Source organism: Anomaloglossus baeobatrachus, chromosome 1 (genome assembly GCF_048569485.1).
Source record: "Anomaloglossus baeobatrachus isolate aAnoBae1 chromosome 1, aAnoBae1.hap1, whole genome shotgun sequence".
Classification (NCBI taxonomy): domain Eukaryota; kingdom Metazoa; phylum Chordata; class Amphibia; order Anura; family Aromobatidae; genus Anomaloglossus; species Anomaloglossus baeobatrachus.
The window spans coordinates 660,011,041-660,031,982 of NC_134353.1; the positions used below are offsets into that span (position 1 = coordinate 660,011,041).

General features: G+C 48.4%; 1 protein-coding gene across 1 annotated transcript in view; it reads right to left on the reverse strand.

Moving 5' to 3' along the window:
- Positions 1 to 467: 467 nt before the first annotated feature.
- The window catches only part of DDX54 (DEAD-box helicase 54), a 34,760-nt gene continuing 14,285 nt past the window's right edge, over positions 468 to 20,942 (reverse strand). Inside the window, exons 4-20 of the mRNA XM_075320000.1 lie at positions 20,699 to 20,887; positions 20,549 to 20,598; positions 19,571 to 19,612; positions 19,354 to 19,449; positions 19,155 to 19,276; positions 18,970 to 19,031; positions 18,752 to 18,883; positions 18,439 to 18,649; positions 18,211 to 18,345; positions 17,735 to 17,956; positions 17,579 to 17,652; positions 17,270 to 17,464; positions 4,241 to 4,383; positions 3,974 to 4,081; positions 3,699 to 3,803; positions 3,243 to 3,337; positions 468 to 1,338 (exon numbers count right to left, since the gene is read on the reverse strand). Of these exons, the coding sequence (XP_075176115.1) occupies positions 1,085 to 1,338; positions 3,243 to 3,337; positions 3,699 to 3,803; positions 3,974 to 4,081; positions 4,241 to 4,383; positions 17,270 to 17,464; positions 17,579 to 17,652; positions 17,735 to 17,956; positions 18,211 to 18,345; positions 18,439 to 18,649; positions 18,752 to 18,883; positions 18,970 to 19,031; positions 19,155 to 19,276; positions 19,354 to 19,449; positions 19,571 to 19,612; positions 20,549 to 20,598; positions 20,699 to 20,887 (2,235 nt within the window). The 3' untranslated portion in view covers positions 468 to 1,084. The remainder of the gene's footprint in view (positions 1,339 to 3,242; positions 3,338 to 3,698; positions 3,804 to 3,973; positions 4,082 to 4,240; positions 4,384 to 17,269; positions 17,465 to 17,578; positions 17,653 to 17,734; positions 17,957 to 18,210; positions 18,346 to 18,438; positions 18,650 to 18,751; positions 18,884 to 18,969; positions 19,032 to 19,154; positions 19,277 to 19,353; positions 19,450 to 19,570; positions 19,613 to 20,548; positions 20,599 to 20,698; positions 20,888 to 20,942) is intronic.

Here is a 20,942-nt window from a genome sequence, read left to right on the forward strand (position 1 = left end):
TAAATGCTTAGGAAGCTTTTGCAGGTGTTTTGTGGTAATTATTCTAATTTTCTGAGTTAATGACTTTTGGGTTTTCATTCGCTGTAAGCCATAATCATTAACAGAAATAAACACTTGAAATAGATCACTTTGTGTGTAATGACTATATAATATATGCATTTCCTTTTTTGTATTGAATTACTGAAATATTAACTTTTTGATTATATTCTAATTGAGTTGCACCTGTATGTAATTTTATAACTCTGCATTATGTTCACTTTTTGGGGTGGTTTTTCAGGCGGATTCTGGGTGGAATCCACCTTAGAAAGAGGTCATGGGCGCATAACCTAAAGCCTAAATCTGTCTTGACTACTTAGTTTTGTCTACAGTTAACCCCAATTTCAATTTCTTCCTTACAAAAGAGCTGCAATTTTCTTTTTTAGGTTTTCATTCTGGTTGTCATTGCTGTTTCCAGGAGAAGCACATAAATGACTGGATTCAGAGGACTGAAAACATATATATATATATATATATATATATATTTTTTTTTTGCATTGAGTGATGGCAGGATTTAATTTCAACTCTGCAACCATCATCATATGTGCACATTGTTATACATATATTGTACAGAAGTATTTCACAAAGTTTATACACTCAGTTTTCTAAGGCTTTTCATATCAGTGTCAAACGAAAGCCAAATTCAGACATCTGTGTATCATAGTTTGAGGAAGGAAAGTGATGTAAGGGTTGGCTGCAGGTCTCCTGACTCGAACTTGGCGGAGTCATTGGCGTATATGAGGCTGTCAAATTTAGGTCAAGAGACCACTTCTGTCATACTTGGACCGCGACACATGGATGTCTGAATTTGGCCTAAAATTAAGATAAAATTCCAAATCTTTGGCCACAGGAACAACACCTGTATGCAATCCTCCTTAATGTATAGTTATTCAAGAGTTAATGAGCTACACGAGTGTCAAGTTCCTGCAATTTGCAGTAAAACTGATTTTTGCTGCATAGGTCTTGTGTACAACCAACAGCAAAAATAGCAATTGAAAAAAGACGATGCGTAATCAAGACAAGTCCTACACGGTCCATGAGCTGGTCTCTATCTCTTCATTTTGCCTTTCTTGAAACCATTGCTCTTCCCCCTACCAAAGGCAGATTTCTTCATCTGGTGGACCTTTTGATTTGTTTTGTTGTTTCTCAGTTTCTTCATTCCACCCTTTTGTAAGAAAAGTTGCTTTGCTTTTACTTTCCTCTGTTTCAGGATCTGCTGTTTGTTACGCAGTTCAGATTTGACTTTGCCCCGGGGTCCCGTAGCTTCGGGGCGTGGTATTCCTTGAGAGCCCCTACGTCCACCTGTCAAGGACAGAAGAAGTTAGATAGGGCAGGACAATAGCGGGGAGTAGTCTGCTCATTTTGTTATACACTTATATTATATGCCTTCTTTACTATATGATTTTCATTTCCACATACATTTTTCTATAGATCCGCTAACATGGATTTATTATAATTTTTTTTTCAAAATTAAAATACCCTCAATTGTATTTGTAAATCATTTTTCAGGAAAATGTGCCATTACAAAAAGACTAAAGTGTGGATTTTTTTTTTATCCAGATTTATGAGGTTTTCCAAGCTATGTAAGTATAATAAAGGGGTAGTGTTACTTAACAGACGACAATGGGGAAAGGGAACCTCACTAGATGTAATTTATGTTATACATGTCATGGTATACAGCAGCTGGAGCTGAGCAGATTGACAGCTGCATTCAGTAGAACTTGTATATATTTCTTTTTAATTATCTGCTTATGTTAGGCTTAGGTGTCCACTAGGCGAAACAAAAAAAAAAAAAGTTATGGGGAAAAAAAAACTAAGCCGCAAACCGGCATGTTGGGAATGGGTGAAACCATAGATTCCCTTTTATGTACACCCTGACAAGAGTGACTAAATGCATACAGAGGTGCTAAGCAGGGATCCTGTATCGTCTACTTTAGTTATTCTTTTTAATGTATATTTTCAATGTTTCTTGTCTTCAACTTAAAAAGTCAAATGATTAATATGTAAAATGATTGTTCCCAATTAATCACATTTTGATTTATGGGGCGACACCTGTTGTAGGAATATGTACCATATTTTTCGGATTATAAGACGCACTTTTCCTCCTAAAATTCTGGGAGGAAAATGAGGGGTGCATCTTAAAATCCGAATGTAGCTTAGCGGGTGCTGCCGGCGCTTTGTCAGTTGTTGTGTGCATCAGGCGACGCCACTCTGTTCAACTCTGTGCGCGGCTGCTCTGGTCTGCTCGGCTCTGTGCACGGCTGCTTTGGTCTGCTCGGCTCTGTGGATGGCTGCTCTGTTCTGCTGCTCTGGTCTGCTCGGCTCTGTGGATGGCTGCTCTGTTCTGCTCGGATCTGTGCGCGGCTGCTCTGGTCTGCTCAGCTCTGTGCGCGGCTGCTCTGGTCTGCTGGGCTGCTCTGACTCCCCCCACCCCCCCGCACAGAGGAGAGCGGCGCCACCGGCCCCGCACAGAGGAGAGCGGCGCCACCGGCCCCGCACAGAGGAGAGCGGCGCCACCGGCCCCGCACAGAGGAGAGCGGCGCCACCGGCCCCGCACAGAGGAGAGCGGCGCCACCGGCCCCGCACAGAGGAGAGCGGCGCCACCGGCCCCGCACAGAGGAGAGCGGCGCCACCGGCCCCGCACAGAGGAGAGCGGCGCCACCGGCCCCGCACAGAGGAGAGCGGCGCCACCGGCCCCGCACAGAGGAGAGTGGCGCCACCGGCCCCCCCTCTGTACCATTGCCAGCATCACCGTACTCCAGTACCGCCCCTGCCTTCTGTGACTCCCGCTCCGCTGCTGCCCCCTCTCCCTGGTAAGACACCTCCAGATTATAAAACTGACCCCATATTTTTTTTTTCACCTTTTTTTATTTCCTCCAAATTTGGGGTGCGTCTTATAAAACGAAAAATACGGTATTTCAATATCTAGTTGTTCTGGGATAGTTTTTCAAGAGTCTTCCCTATTTTGAGACATTTTTTCCCCTCGTATTTTTGGAATTTCATTCTCATTGAATGTTTTTTGAAAATTTCAAGCAATAACGTCATTTTTTATGTAGGTTTCCTTTTTTTGCGTGGGGGGGGGGGGGGGGAGGGGAGTGTGTCTGGGTTTTCAGTTCTATTTTAACTTCGTTATTCTAGGATGGTCTTTGGTCACCAGCTGTAACCATGTACCTAACCATAGAGCATTAAGATTTCAAATCACTTACCTCTGCCCTTCCTATGGGATTTTCCTGGCTGTCTATCTTCATCTTCTTCGGAATCCTGATCATCGATCTTATATTTCTTCTTCCAATCCTCATATCTGGTTAGAGTTGAAGAACTAAAAACAGACTCGGGACATTTCTAAGAAACATATACTGTACATAAGGCACACGTTCACACTTAGTGTTCTTGCTGCAAATTTTCAGCCACATATTTTTTTTTCTTTAAAGCACTGCTGCCTTTTTGCCAAGATGCAGTAGGTTTTTGCACCACTTTTTGGCAATTTAAATAAATGGGTGATAAAAAAAAAAAAAAAAAAAAAAAAAAAAAGAAGAAGTGCAAAAGAATTTCTGCCACCACTCTGGTTTTTGCTGCAGAAAAAAAAATGCTGCAAAAACACACTGTTTTTTATAATAAATAACAGAATACAGATAAATAAATCACAGAATCCAAAAGGATACATGCTAGTTTTATAGGAACTGCTAATGACTCGTCCACTCTCAGTCTTTATTTTCTTCTTGTCCTCATGTCCTCCGCCTCCCACAAACTTCTTTTTCTTTCTATCCCTATAATTGGGTTAGATAAGATCATATTAATCCTCCAAGCTCTTTAGGGTGGGATTTTTCTATATTTTTTTTTGTTTTATATATTTGAGTTTGCATTAAGGGACACACTGTGATACATTTACATTTTCTAAATTTTCTTATGTCGTCTGAGCATGTGGCCATAAACTCACCACTTCATGATGTGCTTAGTCTTCCGAAGATCCTCAGTCTGGTCACCCATCAGATCCAGCACTGCCCCCGCAGCTGCCTGCTCAAAGCTGTTGCTTGCAATGCTTAGTCTGTACAATAAAGCATAGGCACAGATATAAACACAGACTAGGATCCTCGTAAACAGGCTCTTCCAAAATGTAAAATGTGTCCATTTCAGACAAAAGTTTCCATAAACGAGACGTAAAGTCAGAAACCACTCTAAAATATTAACAACACATATCTCTTACCCCCGCTCACTCTCAAAGTCTTTGGGTCTGTATGGGACATAATATTTTGAATCCTGAGAAACATCTTCTTTCTTCTTCTTCGTTTCTACATTTTCAGCTGCATCTTCTCTCTTCCTCTTACCAAGTACTTGTGAAAAGACTTCCTGATTAAAAAGAAAAAGTATAATGTCATGTTTAATATAGCTTTGATATAGCAAGTCTCAGCCCCTTCAGGGAAAAGCCCAGTAGATATGATGTCTGCTACCGGTGTCAGCCATTTTGAACTCTGCTACAATGGCTGGGACTAAAGATAACTCCAACCCTGGATCTTTAACCCCTTAGACACCAAGCAACTGCAGCATTTAAGTGGTGGCAGCATCTCAGAGCAAGGCAGTTCCTTCTGTCATCCCATCAGGGCACCCTTGCAATGTGATCACGGATAGGTCTTCAAGGATAACAAAAGGTACATAAAGAAAGCTACACCGGTGCATGCCTTAATTTTGAATGTCTTTCAGATCCTGCTCAATAGGCTGCCTTTGCCTGACAAGTTTACCAATCCAATACAAACTCTCTCTTCCTGCGAACAATAAGCGTCACACAGCTCTATTGATAGTTCTTAGCATATGCGACACAAAAGTCAGTGATATATAAAAACGGATTTTTGTGTACTCACCGTAAAATTGTTTTCTCTTAGCCATCATTGGGGGACACAGGACAATGGGTGTTATGCTGCCTATCCATAAGAGGACACTAAGTAGATGCAAAAGCATAACTCCTCCTCTGCAGTATACACCCCCTGGCCGGGCCAGGCAACCTCAGTTTTAGTTCACAAGCAGTAGGAGAAAAAAAACAGTAAAAACTTCTCAACAGAGGAACATGAGAAAAGAAGAGTCATAACCAAATAAGGTACTGAGAGAACCAAGGCCCAACAGGGCAACAGGGTGGGTGCAGTGTCCCCCAATGATGGCTAAGAGAAAACGATTTTACGGTGATTACACAAAAATCCGTTTTTCTCTGACGCCTCATTGGGGGACACAGGACCATGGGACGTCCGAAAGCAGTCCATGGGTGGGAAACAAAAGAAGACCCAAGGACTAGGAACCAGTCCCAGACAGCCTGGAGCGCCTACTGAGAGAGGTGCTTTACTGCCGTTTGCAGAATTTTCCTACCCAGATTTGACTCAGTTGAAACCTGGGAATGGACTCTGTAATGCTTTGAAAACGTATGTAGGCTAGACCAGGTCGCAGCATTACACACCTGTTCCACTGAAGCCTGATGCCGAATGGCCCACGAAGCGCCAACTGCTCGCGTGGAATGAGCCTGCAGCCTACTAGGAATGGGCTTGAGTTGCAAGCGGTAGACTTCCTGGATCGCAGGGCGAATCCAGCGAGCCAGCGTCGCCTTTGAAGCTGCCTGTCCCTTCTTAGGCCCCTCAGGAATGACGAACAAAGAGTCTGTTTTCCTAAAGGGGGCTGTCCTGGATATGTAATATCTGAGAGCTCTGACGAGGTCTAACGAATGCAGGGACCTTTCCACCCTATGAACCGGGTGTGGACAAAGGGAAGGCAGAACAATGTCCTCGTTCAAATGAAACGGGGTAAAAACCTTTGGAAGGAAATCCGGAAGGGGGCGCAGAACCACCTTGTCCTGGTGAAAGATCAGAAAAAGGCTCGCGGCAAGAGAGTGCTGCTAGCTCCGAAACCCGTCTGATGGACGTAATTGCCACCAGGAATGTTACCTTCCAGGACAGAAGAGCAAGGGAGGATTCCTTGAGGGGTTCAAAGGGAGACCTCTGGAGACAGTCCAGAAAGAGGTTGAGGTCCCATGGTTCCAGCGGCCGTTTGTACGGGGAAACTAGATGGGAAACGCCCTGGAGGAAGGTCTTGACTTGCGGTTTTTGAGCCAGGCGGCATTGGTAGAAGATTGAGAGCGCTGAGACCTGCCCTTTAAGGGACCTGAGAGCCAACCCCGCTTGCAAGCCAGACTGTAGAAAGTCGAGAATTCTGGGGATGGCCAGAGGCATAGGCTGGACGTTAGTTTCCCTGCACCATGAAAGGAAGATTTTCCACGTACGGTGGTAAATGCGGGATGAAGCAGGCTTTCGGGCGCTGATCATGGTGGAAATAACCGCGGGGGAGAATCCCGCTCTTGTTAATACCCAGGTCTCAATGGCCATGCCGTCAGCTTCAGGGCTCTGGAGTTCTGATGGGAAATGGGCCCTTGGGTCAGCAAGTCTGGGAGGTCTGGAAGGCGCCACGGTGCGTCTCTGAGCATTTGTACTAATTCGGCGTACCAGTAGTGCCTGGGCCAGTCCGGTGCTACTAGTATCACCGGGACTCCCTCTGCCTTGATCTTCCTGATTACCCGCGGCAGCAGGGGTACAGGTGGAAATATGTAAGGCAGGCGGAAGTGGTGCCAGGAGCAGACTAGAGCATCCGCGCCGATGGACTGCGGGTCGCGTGACCTGGCTATGAACGCGGGTACCTTTGCATTCAACCTTGAGGCCATTAGGTCCACGTCTGGTGTGCCCCAGCGAGTGTAGATGTGTAAAAACACACCATTCTCCGGCGGCCAGGCCTTGGCGACTTAGAAAGTCTGCTGCCCAGTTCTCTACCCCCGGTATGTGTACCGCTGATATCACTGATCCCGTCGATTAGGCCCAGCTGAGGATCTTGTGGGCCTCGAGATAAGCCGCTTTGCTGCGGGTGCCCCCCTGCTGATTGATATAGGCTACAGCTGTTGCATTGTCCGATTGGACTCGAATCTGACGACCCGCTAGCAGAGGGCAGAACGCTCTGAGCGTGAGGAAGATCGCGTGGAGTTCCAGGATGTTTATGGGTAGGAAAGACTCCTGGGGCGTCCAACGTCCTTGAGCATTGAGCAGTGTGGTGCCGGTACACTGCTCCCCAGCCTAGGAGGCTGGCGTCCGTGGTCAGGACCAGCCAGTTCACTGGGAGAAAAGATCTCATCTAGGGATGAGGACCGAAGCCACCAGCGGAGTGCGTACCTGACTGAAGGCGTCAGGTGAAGATGTCTGTCCAGGGAGAAGGGGCTCTTGTCCCAGGCCGCTAGAAGGGCTAGCTGCAGTGGGCGGAGGTGCAGTTGAGCAAAGGGTACTGCTTCCATAGCCGCCACCATCCTGCCGAGCACTTTCATGCTGAATCGAATGGAGCGAGACAGAGGACGTAGAAGGCAGCGTACCGCTCGTTGAAGAGCGATCGCCTTGTCCTGAGGGAGAAAGATCAAGCCCCGACGGGTGTCCAGGGACATGCCCAAGAAGGTGATGGATCGTGATGGGATCGGGGATGATTTGTCCAGATTCACTAGCCACCCTAAGCGGGATAGGGTGTCCACAGTGATCTGTACGCTGGTTGAGCAGTCGCAGAAGGAGGGGGCCTCGATGAGGAGGTCGTCCAAGTAAGGGAGAACGACTACTCCCCTGGCGTGAAGGACGCTCATGGCGGCCGCCATGACTTTGGTGAAGACCCTTGGTGCGGTGGAAAGGCTGAAGGGTAGAGCTACGAATTGAAAGTGGGAGTCCTGAATTGCGAAGCGGAGGAACTTTTGGTGATCTGGGGCGATGGGTATGTGCAGGTACGCGTCCTTGATGTCTATGGAGGCGAGGAATTCCCCTTCGACCATGGATGCAATAATGGACCTTAGGGACTCCATTCTGAATCTCCGTACGTGCACGTTTGTTTAGGTGTTTGAGGTCCAGGATGGGTCGAACGGACCCATCCTTTTTGGGGACCACAAAGAGGTTGGAATAAAGACCCCCGAACTTCTCGTCGTCTGGGACAGGTATTATCACTCCTGCTGTTTGGAGCGAGTGGATTGCTGAGAAAAAAAGCTTTGCGTCGTTTGAGTCTTTGGGGGGTTTGAGAGAAAGAACCGACTCGGGGGGGTCGGGTCCAAAATTCTATGTGGTAACCGGAAGACACAAGGTCTCGCACCCATTTGTCGTCTGAGGCGACAGCCCAGATGTGTTGAAAGAGCCGCAGTCGACCTCCTACAATGAGTGTGTCTTCCGGGGCGCTGAAGGAGTCATGAGGGGGTAAAACGTCGTGGCCGAGTCTCCCTAGTCCTGGACTGTTTCGGTCTAGGCTGCCATGACGAAGTGGGTTTCGGGGAGAGCTGAGAAGGTCGGTCAGTGCGTAGTCCGCGGCTGGTGGCGGGGACAGCACGGGATGTCGACCAACCAAATGAGTTCCGAAAGGAGCGGAATGAGGACTGTGGACATCTGGTGAAGGACGTCCTGGACTTCAACTGGGGGAGGGAGGTACTCTTTCCTCCCGTGGCGTCAGAAATGAGCTTTTCCAGACGTTCGCCAAACAATCGGTCTGGAAAAAAGGGAAGTCCCGTGAGAGACTTCTTGGAGGCAGAGTCCGCTCGCCATTGTCGGAGCCAGAGAGCTCTACGGATGGCTATGGTATTTGAGGTGGCAAACGCTGCGCAGGTAGCAGTGTCCATGGAGGCCTGCATGTGGTACTCCGCCGCAGCGGAAATTTGAGCTGTTACCTCTGTGAAGGTATGAGTGAACTGGGATTCCTCAAGCGAAGTGTTAAGGGATTCTGCCCAGACCGAGATCGCCTTTGCGACCCACACAGAGGCAAAGGAGGGCGAGAGGGAGGAACCCGCAGCCTCAAAAGCAGAGCTGGCGAGGTGCTCCACCTGTCTGTCTGTCGGGTCCTTGATGGAGGAACCATCGGGTAAAGACAGGAGCGTCTTTGTGGTAAGGCGGGAGACCGAGGGGTGGACCGAGGGCGGATCGGCCCAGCCCTTAGGGGCAGGTGAGGAAAAAGGGTACCGGGACTCCATGAGTTTTCGGTTACCGAAGCGCCTGTCAGGCTTCTCCCTTTGCTTTGTGAGGATATCCTGAAACTCTGGGTGATCAGCGAAAACCTTTTGGGGTTTCCTTGCCCTCTTAAAGGAGACCGCATGGTCAGTGGTAGTGGATGGGGGATCCTCCACATGCAGAGTTTGGTTGATTGCTGCTATAAGGGAGTCTATTGCAGTTTGATCATCTGGGGAGGCTGAAATCAAGGAATCCTCTTGGTATAAACAGCAGTCTCCCTCCTCCAGCTCTTCAGAAGCCGTGGAGCGTGTGGGAGAGCCTACCCTGTGAGCTCCCGAGGGAGAGCCCGCTGGAGACACCCGGCCGTGTGCTCTTTTCCTGATCCCTGCAACCGGTGAAGCATGTGCCCGGATTACCTCAGAAGGATCCTCCATAGGGGTATCCTCAGGCTGCGTTCCGTCTAGGGACCCAGAAGGGTGTGGAGGACGACATTGCATAGCCAGCACCAGGTTCTGTGACAATTTTGCCATGGATTGGGACAGAAACTGTACCCATTCCGGTGGACTGGGAGCCCTAGGCTCTGGGCTGACGGTTGCGGCGGTGGTGGCAGGGGGGGTCTTGGGAGGCTATAGGGGCACAGGACTCACAGAGAGAAGAGGTGTGTTTACGTGGTAGCTCAGCATGGCAGGCAGTGCAGGCTGAATAATAGACTATGTGGGCCTTAGTACTCTTAGTGCCCTTAGAATTCTGCATGTACCTAATAGGAGTATGCCAGGAGGAGGAGCAATGGTCAGCAGAGCTACAAGTGAAGCAAGCACCTCACCAGAATCAGCCGATGGCCCTATCCTCAGGAAGGAGTAAGCTCTATGGAGATCTTCGCACGCTTTCCTGGGGGGGGGGGCTTATCGCGGCCACGGGGCTTAGCGCTAAAAGAGCGCGAAGAAGTCAGTGTGCCCCCCCCCCTGCTGTGGGTAGTAAAAAACGGCGGGAAGGGAGCTTCTGATAGTTTTCCTCCCTCTCCCTCCAGTCAGCACACAGCTTGTCACTGGTGGTTATCAGCCGGCTTTTCTGCTAGAGCAAATAAAACAGAGCAAATAAACAGCTTGAGTTCCTGAGCTCTGTGCCCTCCCCCTGCCACCGAGAAATTATCTGTGCAGGACTTTCTGCAAACAGGAGTGACCTCCCCCCTCCTCCAGCCAGCAAGCTAGAGAAAATCTTACTCACCGGTAATGGGATTTTCAATAGCCCATGACAGCACCACCTGAGAGATAGGTTCCGCCCACATCACAACAAACAGATTAATCATACCACCACCCAAGGAAAAACACCAATAACTCTAACACTCCCCAAAGGAGAGTACACACAACCGGTGAATAGGGGGGGAACTAAGGGTGCTGTCATGGGCTATTGAAAATCCCATTACTGGTGAGTAATTAAGATTTTTCCCTGCCGCCCATGACAGCACCACCTGAGAGATTTATATAGACCACCACCTTAGGGAGGGACCGCCTGTAAGACCTGTCTCCCAAAGGAAAGGTCAGTTGTGGAGGAGAAGTCCAGCCTATAGTGCCGAAAGAAAGTACCAGGAGACGACCAAGTAGCCGCCCGACAGATCTGGTAAATAGAGGCATCCGCCCTCTCTGCCCAAGACGTAGACACTGCTCTAGTGGAGTGCGCCCTTATGCCCTGAGGAGGAGTGGTGTCTTTAGCCGAGTATGCCAAACCGATGGCATCCCTGACCCATCTTGGCAAGGTAGCCTTAGAAGCCACACGCCCCCTGGAATGCCCCTGAAAAGTGACAAACAGGACCTGAGACTTCCCCCATTCCCTAGTCCTATCTAGGTACGTGATTAAGGCCCTCCGGACATCCAACGTGTGCAACCTAGCCTCTGTCTCGTTATGAGGGGGGTCACAGAGGGAAGGGAGCACGATTTCTTGGGACCGATGAAAGGGTTTAGAAACCTTGGGCAGGTAGAAGGGATCAGTCCGCAACACTACCCTATCATCCAGTGACAACAGTTTGAGAGGGACCTCCCCTAAGGGTTCAAACAGTGGCCCTGTGAGGGCATCCAACACTAAATTGAGGTCCCATGGGGGAACCCTGGGAGCCTGAACAGGTACAGACCTGGACTTAGATTTAATGAACCTGCAAATCCATTCATTGTGTGCCAGACTACAATTAAACAGTGCACCTAAGGCTGATACCTGTACCTTGAGTGTACTGGTGGAGAGCCCCAATTCCAACCCCCTCTGGAGGAATTCTAGAATAGCCGAGATAGGAGGGGGGTCCTCCGCCCGAGCCCCGGACTGAAGGAGAAAACGCTTCCAGACCCTCCCGTAAATGGTCGTGGTGACCGCTTTCCTACTGCGAAGAAGAGTGTCTATTAAGCCAGAGGAAAAACCCCGTCGAGTTAGCAGCCGCCGCTCAAACGCCAGGCCGTCAAATGGAGAGCCGGGTCGGGGGGGGGTGACGGACTGGGCCCTGGGAAAGGAGATGAGGGACGTCCGGGAGAACCCAAGGATCCACCAGAGACAGTGTCCGCAGCCAGTAAAACCATGCCCGCTTCGGCCAGAAGGGGGCGATGAGAATAACCTCCGCTCTGTCGTCCCGGATTTTCCGGAGAACCGAAGGCAACAGGATCAGAGGAGGAAACGCGTACAGGAGGCCCTGAGACCAAGACATCTGGAACGCATTGAGGGCAACAGGATCGTCTCGGGGGTTGAGAGAGCAGAACCTGTCCACTTTCCGATTCGCTTTGGTAGCGAACAGGTCGAGAACAGGGACACCCCATAGAAGCGTGATCTTGCGAAAGACCTCCGGGTCTAAGGACCACTCCCCCTGACTGAGACAGTGCCGGCTGAGGAAGCCTGCCTCCTCGTTTTCAGTCCCCTTGATATGAAGAGCTGTTAAGGAGGAGAGATGTAGTTCGGCCAGCTGGAAGATGCGCATAGTCAGAGTCAGAAGAGAAGGGGATCTGGTGCCTCCCTGGTGGTTGACGTACGCCACCGTCACCCTGTTGTCCGAAAGGATCCGAACATGGCGACCTCTCAAGAAGGGGAGGAACCCCTCTAGTGCCTTGAGAACCGCCATGAGCTCCCTGTAGTTGGAGGACTGTCTGACCAACTGATCATCCCAGGGACCCTGAAGCACCTGTTGGCACAGATGGGCACCCCACCCCCAATGGCTGGCATCCGTGACTATAGTGTCCGTGATCGGGGAAAGCCAAGGAACCCCGTCCGGAGGTGAGAGGGGTCCTGCCACCAACCCAGGGAGTGCAAGGTGTCTGCAGACAGGGTCAATTTTTTCTCCAAACAGTCTCTGAAATCGAAGGACCTCCATCTGGAGGATTCTGGAACGCAGTTGGGCCCACCATACTCCTGGCATGCAAGAGGTAAGAGTCCCGACCAGCGACATAGCCTGCCGTAAGGACATGCCTGGGCAACTCCTTACGGAAGAGAGCAAGGACAAGATCCTGGTGACCTTGTCCTTTGGCAGGTGGCACAACTGGCTTGTGGAGTCCAAGACGAGACCCAGGAAGACTTGACATTGGAGAGGCTGGAGTCTGGACTTCTGCTGATTCACCACCCACCCCAGGCCTTCCAGGATGGTGATGACCCTGGTCACGTGAGCCGCACATAGAGACTCCGACTGACCCACTATCAGGAGGTCGTCCAGATACGGAACGATCAATATGTCCTGTTCCCTGACATGTGCCATGACCTCCGCGAGGACTTTGGTGAAGATCCGTGGGGCCATGGAAAGCCCGAATGACAGCGCTGCGAATTGGAAGTGTCTCAGCCTCCCGGAGACGTGTAGTGCGAACCTGAGAAACCGCCGGTGAGACAGAAAAATAGGGATGTGATAATAAGTCGAGGACCGCCATAAAACACTCTGGATACAACAGCCTGACAGTTGACTTCATGGTCTCCATTTTGAAGGCTCGCTGCACCAGATGCAAATTCAAGTTCCTCAGGCTGAAGATGGTGCGGATGGTGGAGTCCGGCTTCCGAACCAGAAAGAGTGGAGTAAAAGCCGTCCCCTTCTTGTCCTATGGGGACCTCCTGAATGACTTTCCTCGAGAGGAGAGTCAGCACTTCGACTTCCAAGGCCATCTGCCGCTCTGGGGACCGCAAGGATGTTATTATTAGAGACCCCCGAGGGGGTGAACTGAAGTCCAATTTTAACCCTTCCGCCACAATCTGAAGGAGCCACTTGTTGGAGGAGATCGCCTTCCAGGCATGGAGGAAGAGGGACAGCCGGCCCCCTACCTGATGACTGGCATCATTGGGAGGGTTTGTTCTTATTATCGGAGTGCTTGCCAAAGAGAAAGCCCGAGGTATTCTTTCTACGGTCTTTCCACTGATCTTGCAGTTTTTGGGACTTCTTTGTGAAAAACTGACGTCTCCAAAAGGGCCGGCTGCGAGAGGACGCCACCGGGAAAACCGGAAACCCCTGTTTCTTATCAGATGCCTTAGCGAGGAGGTCGTCCAGGCCTGGGCCAAAAAGATAGGTACCTTCACAAGGCATGCTGCATAGCCGTCCCTTGGATTGGACATCACCCTTCCAAGTTTTCAGCCAGAGGGCCCGACGCGCGGAATTGGAAAGCGCCGCCGACCTGGCGAAAAGTCTTAAGGAATCAACCGAGGCATCTGCCATAAAGGCTGCAGCACCCTGTATTAAGGGCAAGGCCGAGATAATATCCTTCCTTGGAGTGTCATTTCTCAACTGGTCTTCTAATTGATGAAGCCACACCATCAAAGACCGGGCAACGCAGGCGCTGGTCACGGCAGGGCGCAAGCCACCTGCTGTGGATTCCCAAGTTCCTCTCAGAAACCCATCAGCCTTCCTATCCAGCTGATCCTTAAGGGACCCTAAGTCCTCAAACGGCAAGGTAGTGGAGCGGGAAGCCTTGGCAATAGCGACATCAATCTTCGGGGTTCTATCCCAGGAGGTAGACGCCTCCCCATCCACTGGGTACTTCCTTTTAAGGGAAGAGCTAAGATTCAATCTTTTGTCCACTTTTCTCCACTGGTCAGCAATGAGACCCTGAACCTTCTGGGGAATAGGAAACCCCTTACGTTTTTTGGAATCCAAGCCCCCAAACATGACATCCTGGGTAGATTCGGGCCCCCTGGGGTCCACCATTCCCATGGTCGAACGCACCGCCTTCACCAAGGGTCCCACGTCCGCAGTAGGGAAACAAGGACGACTACCTTCATCGGAAGAGGAGGAGGAGTCAGAATCGGAGGGGGAGGATCCCGAGGAGCCTGACGACCGAGAGTCATGAGCCGAACCCGCCGAGGTATCGGGAGTAGACATCTTAGCATGACGGGATTTCTTGCGTCTCTTGCTCCCCTTAAGGGATTTAAGGGACTCCTGTACTTCCGTCCTGATAATGGAACGTAATTCAGATGAGAACCCTGGCCCTTCTTTGAGGAAGGTCTGTTGGATACAGCCTGCACATAGGGCCTTGGTGTAATCAGAAGACTGGGAAGATTGGCATATGGCACATTCCTTGTGACGCTGCTTGGAGGTACATTTTTTCTGTACCTAACAAGAGAGCGGACATGAAAATGGGGTCTTTAATAACACGGCTGACCAAGAAGTTCACTCACCCCCACGACACCTGGCAATACCGGATCAGGAGGCGGATTCTTATCTCCCTTGGACCTCTTGGGACCCACCGACCGAACGCTGCCCGGACTGGATACAGCATTCCTGGAACGATCCGGTGAGCCGCGTTCTGAGCCACGCTGTGGCGACTCCTTGCGCTGCTCCTTGCTGCGGGGTGAATCTCCTGCCATAATGGTGAATAATGGAGGAGAAAAACTCACCAGTCCCAGGCGCCGGCCACATTTTAAACGGAGATCCCTCGTTACATGGGCGCCGCCATCTTGGATCCTAGTGCGCATGCGCACACCAGTCACTTCCTGGTCGCACTGCGCACGTCACCAGGGTACACGCGTCACTTCCGGCCGGAGCGTCCTGCTTCACTCCAGCGTGCAGCACAGCAGGGACAAGCCTTCCAGCGGCCGCCGTGAGTGCGCACATCCCTGGAGCGACGCCGGGCCGAGCTCCCGCTCCAGGCCCGCGCCACACCGCCGCAGAGGTCTGACACCGAGGGGGGGTGCATCCAGGCCCGAGCACCGGCTTCTGGTAAGTACCAGGCTTCCACACCGGGTCGGACCTGGGACAGCAATGGGTTGTCCATACCAGGATAGGAAACCAAACTGATGTGGAGGAGAGGTACCGCCTTTTTATCAGTGGGTTTCCTGTCCTGATGTGGGCGGAACCTCTCAGGTGGTGCTGTCATGGGCGGCAGGGAAAAAGTTAACCCTGTGTGTTCAGGATACTTGGGGCTCTCCTCCTTGCAATCAGCAAGGGACTTTCTCATAATAAATACTGTAAATTCAAGCTTCTGACAGTTTGCAGTCCTGGGAGCCTTCCCTGCACCGCCGTCTTTTCTCCCTTTGTCTGGGAAACCAATCAGGGGGTATCTCACCTTAAACAGTAATTCAGTCCAGGCAGTGAAAATAGCAGAGTCAGCTTGCTGTGTCCGGTCACACCGGTGCCATATTCAACTCAGAGCCTGCAAAGAGGGGCTGAGGAATTGGGCTATAGGGGCACAGGCCTCTACCCTGGGCTTTGGAAAATCGGTGTCTGTGGAACCCGTCGTCCAGCCCAGGATCCAGCGTCGCAGGAGGGGGTACGTGGAGGCGACACTCCACGTTCCCACCCGTTGATGGTAGTGGGAGATCGGTTACAAAAGGAAACAGTCGCCCTCAAAAAATAACAAACCTTGAAAGGAAGTGCCTCCTACAGACACTAAGCTAAAACTGAGGTTGCCTGGCCCGGCCAGGGGGTGTATACAGCAGAGGAGGAGCTATGCTTTTGCATCTACTTAGTGTCCTCCTATGGATAGGCAGCATAACACCCATGGTCCTGTGTCCCCCAATGAGGCGTCAGAGAAATATATTTTTTAAAGTGATTTTTTTCTGTGCAAATATAACAAGGTACCAATAAAAACTATATAAATCACTTCTGTAATCATACTGACACACAGTATAAAATAATCATGTTGTTTATAATACACAATGAACGCTGTAAAAACAATGTGAAAGAACAATGGTGGAATTGCTGGGGGGGGGGGTTTCAATTCTCTATGTATTCAGAATTAAAAAGCCACTTCTACTCATGAGTTTTGACATGGACTACCTGGATTGGTGCTGATAGATTTGTGAAGGTTTCTATAAGATACTGGCCCTTTCCCCCTCCCCGATTCTTTCCTCCTTTTCAATATGGAGTGGTTTCCCTTTTGGGATCTCCTTTATTCGTGTTTTATGATTGCTTGTTGGTTTGACCATTTTAATTACTCCCCATATTGGCTAAGAACAAATATGAATGTCTGATATGATAATCATTGAACTAGGTTTAAGGTCGTGTTCGACCGACTGTTTATCTGCCTAATATGACAATGGTATTCTGCTGTAATTTATAATAAATTGGTTTGGTTTTTTTGAACATAAAAAGGCACTCCTACCAAACTTAGTATTATCTAAACCTTTGTAAGGTTTGCAGTAATATACTTACCAATCTGTCTGCTCCGCCCCTCTACTTGGTTATGTGATGGCTATTCTGACTTGCCAAATTGCACTGGGGTTTATGTGTGATCTGTAAGTCTCTTTTACAATATAAGTCTACAGACCCTTATTCTGACGCCCAACCATATCTACACATTCACACAGGTTTAGGAAATAAAAACTTTGGTGGGAGTGCTTCTTTAACATTTTTGAAAACATTTTTTGTACTCCAAAAATGTTTCCAAATACATTACGGTCCTCACAAAACCCTAAAAGCTACATTGATGATGAATTTAAAAAAAAAAAAAAAAAAAAATTCCGGCTCAGACTCCGGCTTGGAACCGAGTTATAAAAAAATTGCCATGGATGAAAAGGTTTAAGGAATATGTTTTTCCTTACAAGGTGACTTTGGCCGTGGCACACGTCCTGCTGCCAAATATTACACTGTGCCAATACTACATGGCATCGTGTTATAAGTGAATGTGATCACATTGCAACTGAGAAGTCAAGCAGTTTAGATTTCTTACGATTTGGCTATTATAACTGTGACAATGCAACATTCACTTTTTTACGATGCAATGTAGTGTTAGTATATTGCAAATCTTGGCTTCACAAAGTGTATACAGCTTAAAGTTTCCATGTAGACCAATGTCTAACTTATTCTTCGATGTTACCTCAAAACCTTCTTCTGCGCTGTCCTGGAGGGGTGCACTGCTGGTTTTGGCACTTGGCACAGATTGCACTGTAGCCTTCACTTTCTCATCTTGCAACCTCTGAAACTTAGCGATCACTCCAAGATCACGATTGCGCTTTGCTCGCATCACCTCACTTGCAGGGGTTTTGTTAGTTGCATTTATCTCAAAGATGGTCTAAAAAGGAAAATAAAATAAAAAAAAAAAAGTTTGATGAACTAATCTTGGGAGGTTTAAGTACAACTACATCACATATGACTTATAAGATTTCAGAAATGTGGTATCACTAACCGCCTTAGATTTGTAAGACTTAATGCTGTCTACAAGTTTCAGTCTCTGCATTTCTTCTCCACCAAGCCGAGACCCTAATGAGAAATATGTGCATCAGAGAGAGTATATATAGAAGTAGATTTACAGGTGAAAGGGCAAAGTTACAAGGAAACTCACAGAAGAGAGGGTGGACACCGAGTTGATTATAATTGGCTTCTTTGACTCTCTTTATGGACTCAGGAGCAGGTGCCGTCCTAGATTTACTGTATTGTTTGTATGCATTCTCAGCCACATGATGGAGGTTCTGCAGCTCCAAAGACCTCTCACGGTCTGTGATAAGCAAAGCATCTTCATCATCTATCAAGCTCTGTGGTACTCGTCCCATGACACCATCTATGTCTGTAGAGTGGAGAAAAATTATGAGCTATTACTTTTCTTAAAGGGGTGTTCCACTATAAGACAAGTGTTCCCCAAACAATTACAGATCAGGTGCCCACCCCTCCACAAATCCAGGCCTGACTCTCCACTGCTGCTCTAGTCTCTGTGTTTTGGCTGCACTGGTGACATCACACACACACACACCGACAGCACACATCAATGGCACAGCCAATCACGGAGTTCAGTGTTTGCAAACACTAGAACATGCTGTATACCTGAACAAGTCTGTGGATCTCCTGCCAGTTTCAAGGGCCTTCCTAGGAAGAGGTGAAGATCATACACGTATGGAGTTTCATCTGGAGCTACAAGTGAATATGCTGTGCCACTTCGTCCTGCTCTCGCCACTCGACCTAAGTAACAAAAAGAGTAAACAGATGAAAATGTACCTAAAACCTGCAAAAATAGAAACAGTACATTACAGATTAAAAATCATAGCATCTTACCAACACGGTGGAGGAAAAGCTTAGCCTTAGGCGGGAAATTATAATTAATGACGTTGTCCAGCATGGGTATATCTATACCTCGAGCAGCGACATCAGTAACCAAAAGTGCACGGACTTTCCCATGAAGAAATAGGCCAAGGTTTATCTTCCTAGCAGTCTGATCAAGAGCACTGTATATGTGGGAACAGGGGATACCCTGCATGTCAAGTAACTGTATAGGATAAGCACAGGAAAAAAAAAAGGAAAACAAAAACAGGATATATAAACAATGCTGAGTTATTAATTTACACAAATAATTGGGAGTCTTATTCACCTCTTTCAAGTACTCTGCATGGTGTTTCGTAGCCACAAAGATAACAGTTTGTTCCTGAGGCTTCACAATGCAGCGCAGGAGATGAAGGAGCACGGCGGGTTTATCTTCTGCTCGCACATGTAAAAATGACAGCTAAAGTGAAAGATACGAAATATGAATGACTGTGTGGTGTGAATACAGACCAAGCACCATCTAAACAGACTAGGAAAAGACTTTACCGTCAACTGGTCACTAAGCTTTGAGTCAACATCTAGACGGACCAACACCGGTTCAATGAGTCCTGTTACAAGCAAAACATAGACGCAAATTAAAAAAAAGAGATGTCAGCAGTATAGGATACGCAGTATAGGATACAATCCATGCTCTGGGCAAATGGCGGATAAGGTGCACTACAAAAACTCACCAGCCCGGGCAAATTCCAACAGCATCTTGGGGAGTGTTGCCGAGAAAAGCAAAGACTGACGTGTTTCTGGTAGACGGGAAAGTATTTCTTGCAACTGCTCAGCAAATCCCATCTCAAATAGCCTGTCACAAACATAAGATGTCAGGGGTACAGCAGAGCCTTATCATAAAGGGGCAGTACACTGGGGACAGACACTAACCTGTCTGCTTCATCGAAAACTACATACTCCACACTGTGCAGCTTAAGGTTCATTTGAATGGCAACGTGCATGAGACGACCTGGCGTGGCTATAATTCTGGGGACAAAAAAAAATAAATATAAATTTCAAATGCTTGAACAGCATGCATAAAATATCCAAATCACCAAGATGTGAGATTAATGCAGAAATCACTACAATGCGCCAACCTGAAACTTACATGTCAGGGTTTTCGTGAAGAGCAGCAAACTGATCTTCCATCCTGAAATGGAAAATAATATTGCATTTATGACTGTGGCTAAACCTTTATTACTAAATCAATTTATGAATTAGAGAATTTATTTTCCCCCATCAGTTATAAAGAGCCAACCTATGCGGTTTTGCTGTAAACATGCTCTACTAGTTCATGGTAATTCCTGCCCTGGGTCTCAATCCACAATGCAATTTCACCTCTAAAAGGTAGCTATACGTATTAGAAGAATGAATGAATGAATGAATGAATGAAGAATTTCTCACTGGTCACAAAATATGTTAAAGGGAACCTATCAGGTGCAATATGCACCCAGAACCACGAGCAGTTCTGGGTGCATATTGCTAATCCCTGTATACACTAGCATAGATAAAGAGATCTTTAGAAAAATCTTTGAGCGAGGGACTAATCGCAAGGGCGTGTGTTCTCTTGGCTGTTTGGCCCACATAGCATGGTAGTACACCCCAGTAAGATGCTAATGGACGTGCAGAGACTCCGCACATACCTCAGTCTTGATGGCGGCCGGCGGAGAATGGATAAGCATGATCCGGAGTCCCCAGCACTTCCGGTCATGCGCACTTTACCTCACTGAAGCTTACACCCGGCATCAATTTAGTGCTAATGATCGAACATTCAGGGGACTCTGGATCATGTGCAGTGCGCATCCATCCTCCGGCAGCCACCATGAAGAGTGAGGTATGTGCGGTGTTGCTGCGCATTCATTAGCATGTTAATATGCCCACAAGGGCGCACTAACATGCTATGTGGGCTGGCTAGCCAAGGGAACTAACGCCCTTGCGACAAGTTGTGGGCCTTATTTACCTTTACCTCACATGTAGTTGTAGACAAGTTTATTTAATAAGGATATTACATTGTCAGTCCATCTATTTCATTTCTATGATCAGTACTTGATAAGCACTGCAAACCAAAGGAAAGTGGCCAACTTACCTGTCTCCTCCCAAGATAAGGGCAGTCTTCAAGCCAGTAAATTTTCCAAGCTAATAGAGAAGAAAGTTATCATTAGAGCAGCATCAGAGTATAGCACAGTGAGAAATAAGAGAGAGGAAGAGGTAAGTGAGGAGCGGGGGCAATGTGTACCTCTTTAGTGAATTTGAGGGTCTGCAGAGCAAGCTCTCTGGTCGGTGATAAGATGAGCCCACGAACTCCAGTTTGTGCACTGTGAGCCTTCAGTTTCTCAAACATTGGGATCAAGAAGCAGGCAGTCTTCCCACTGCCAGTCCTAGCCATAGCAACTACATCTTTGCCATCCAGAATGACCGGGATTACCTAACAACAGGATAATCCTATTACATTTTGGTTTTTGCAGGATTTCAATGTAACA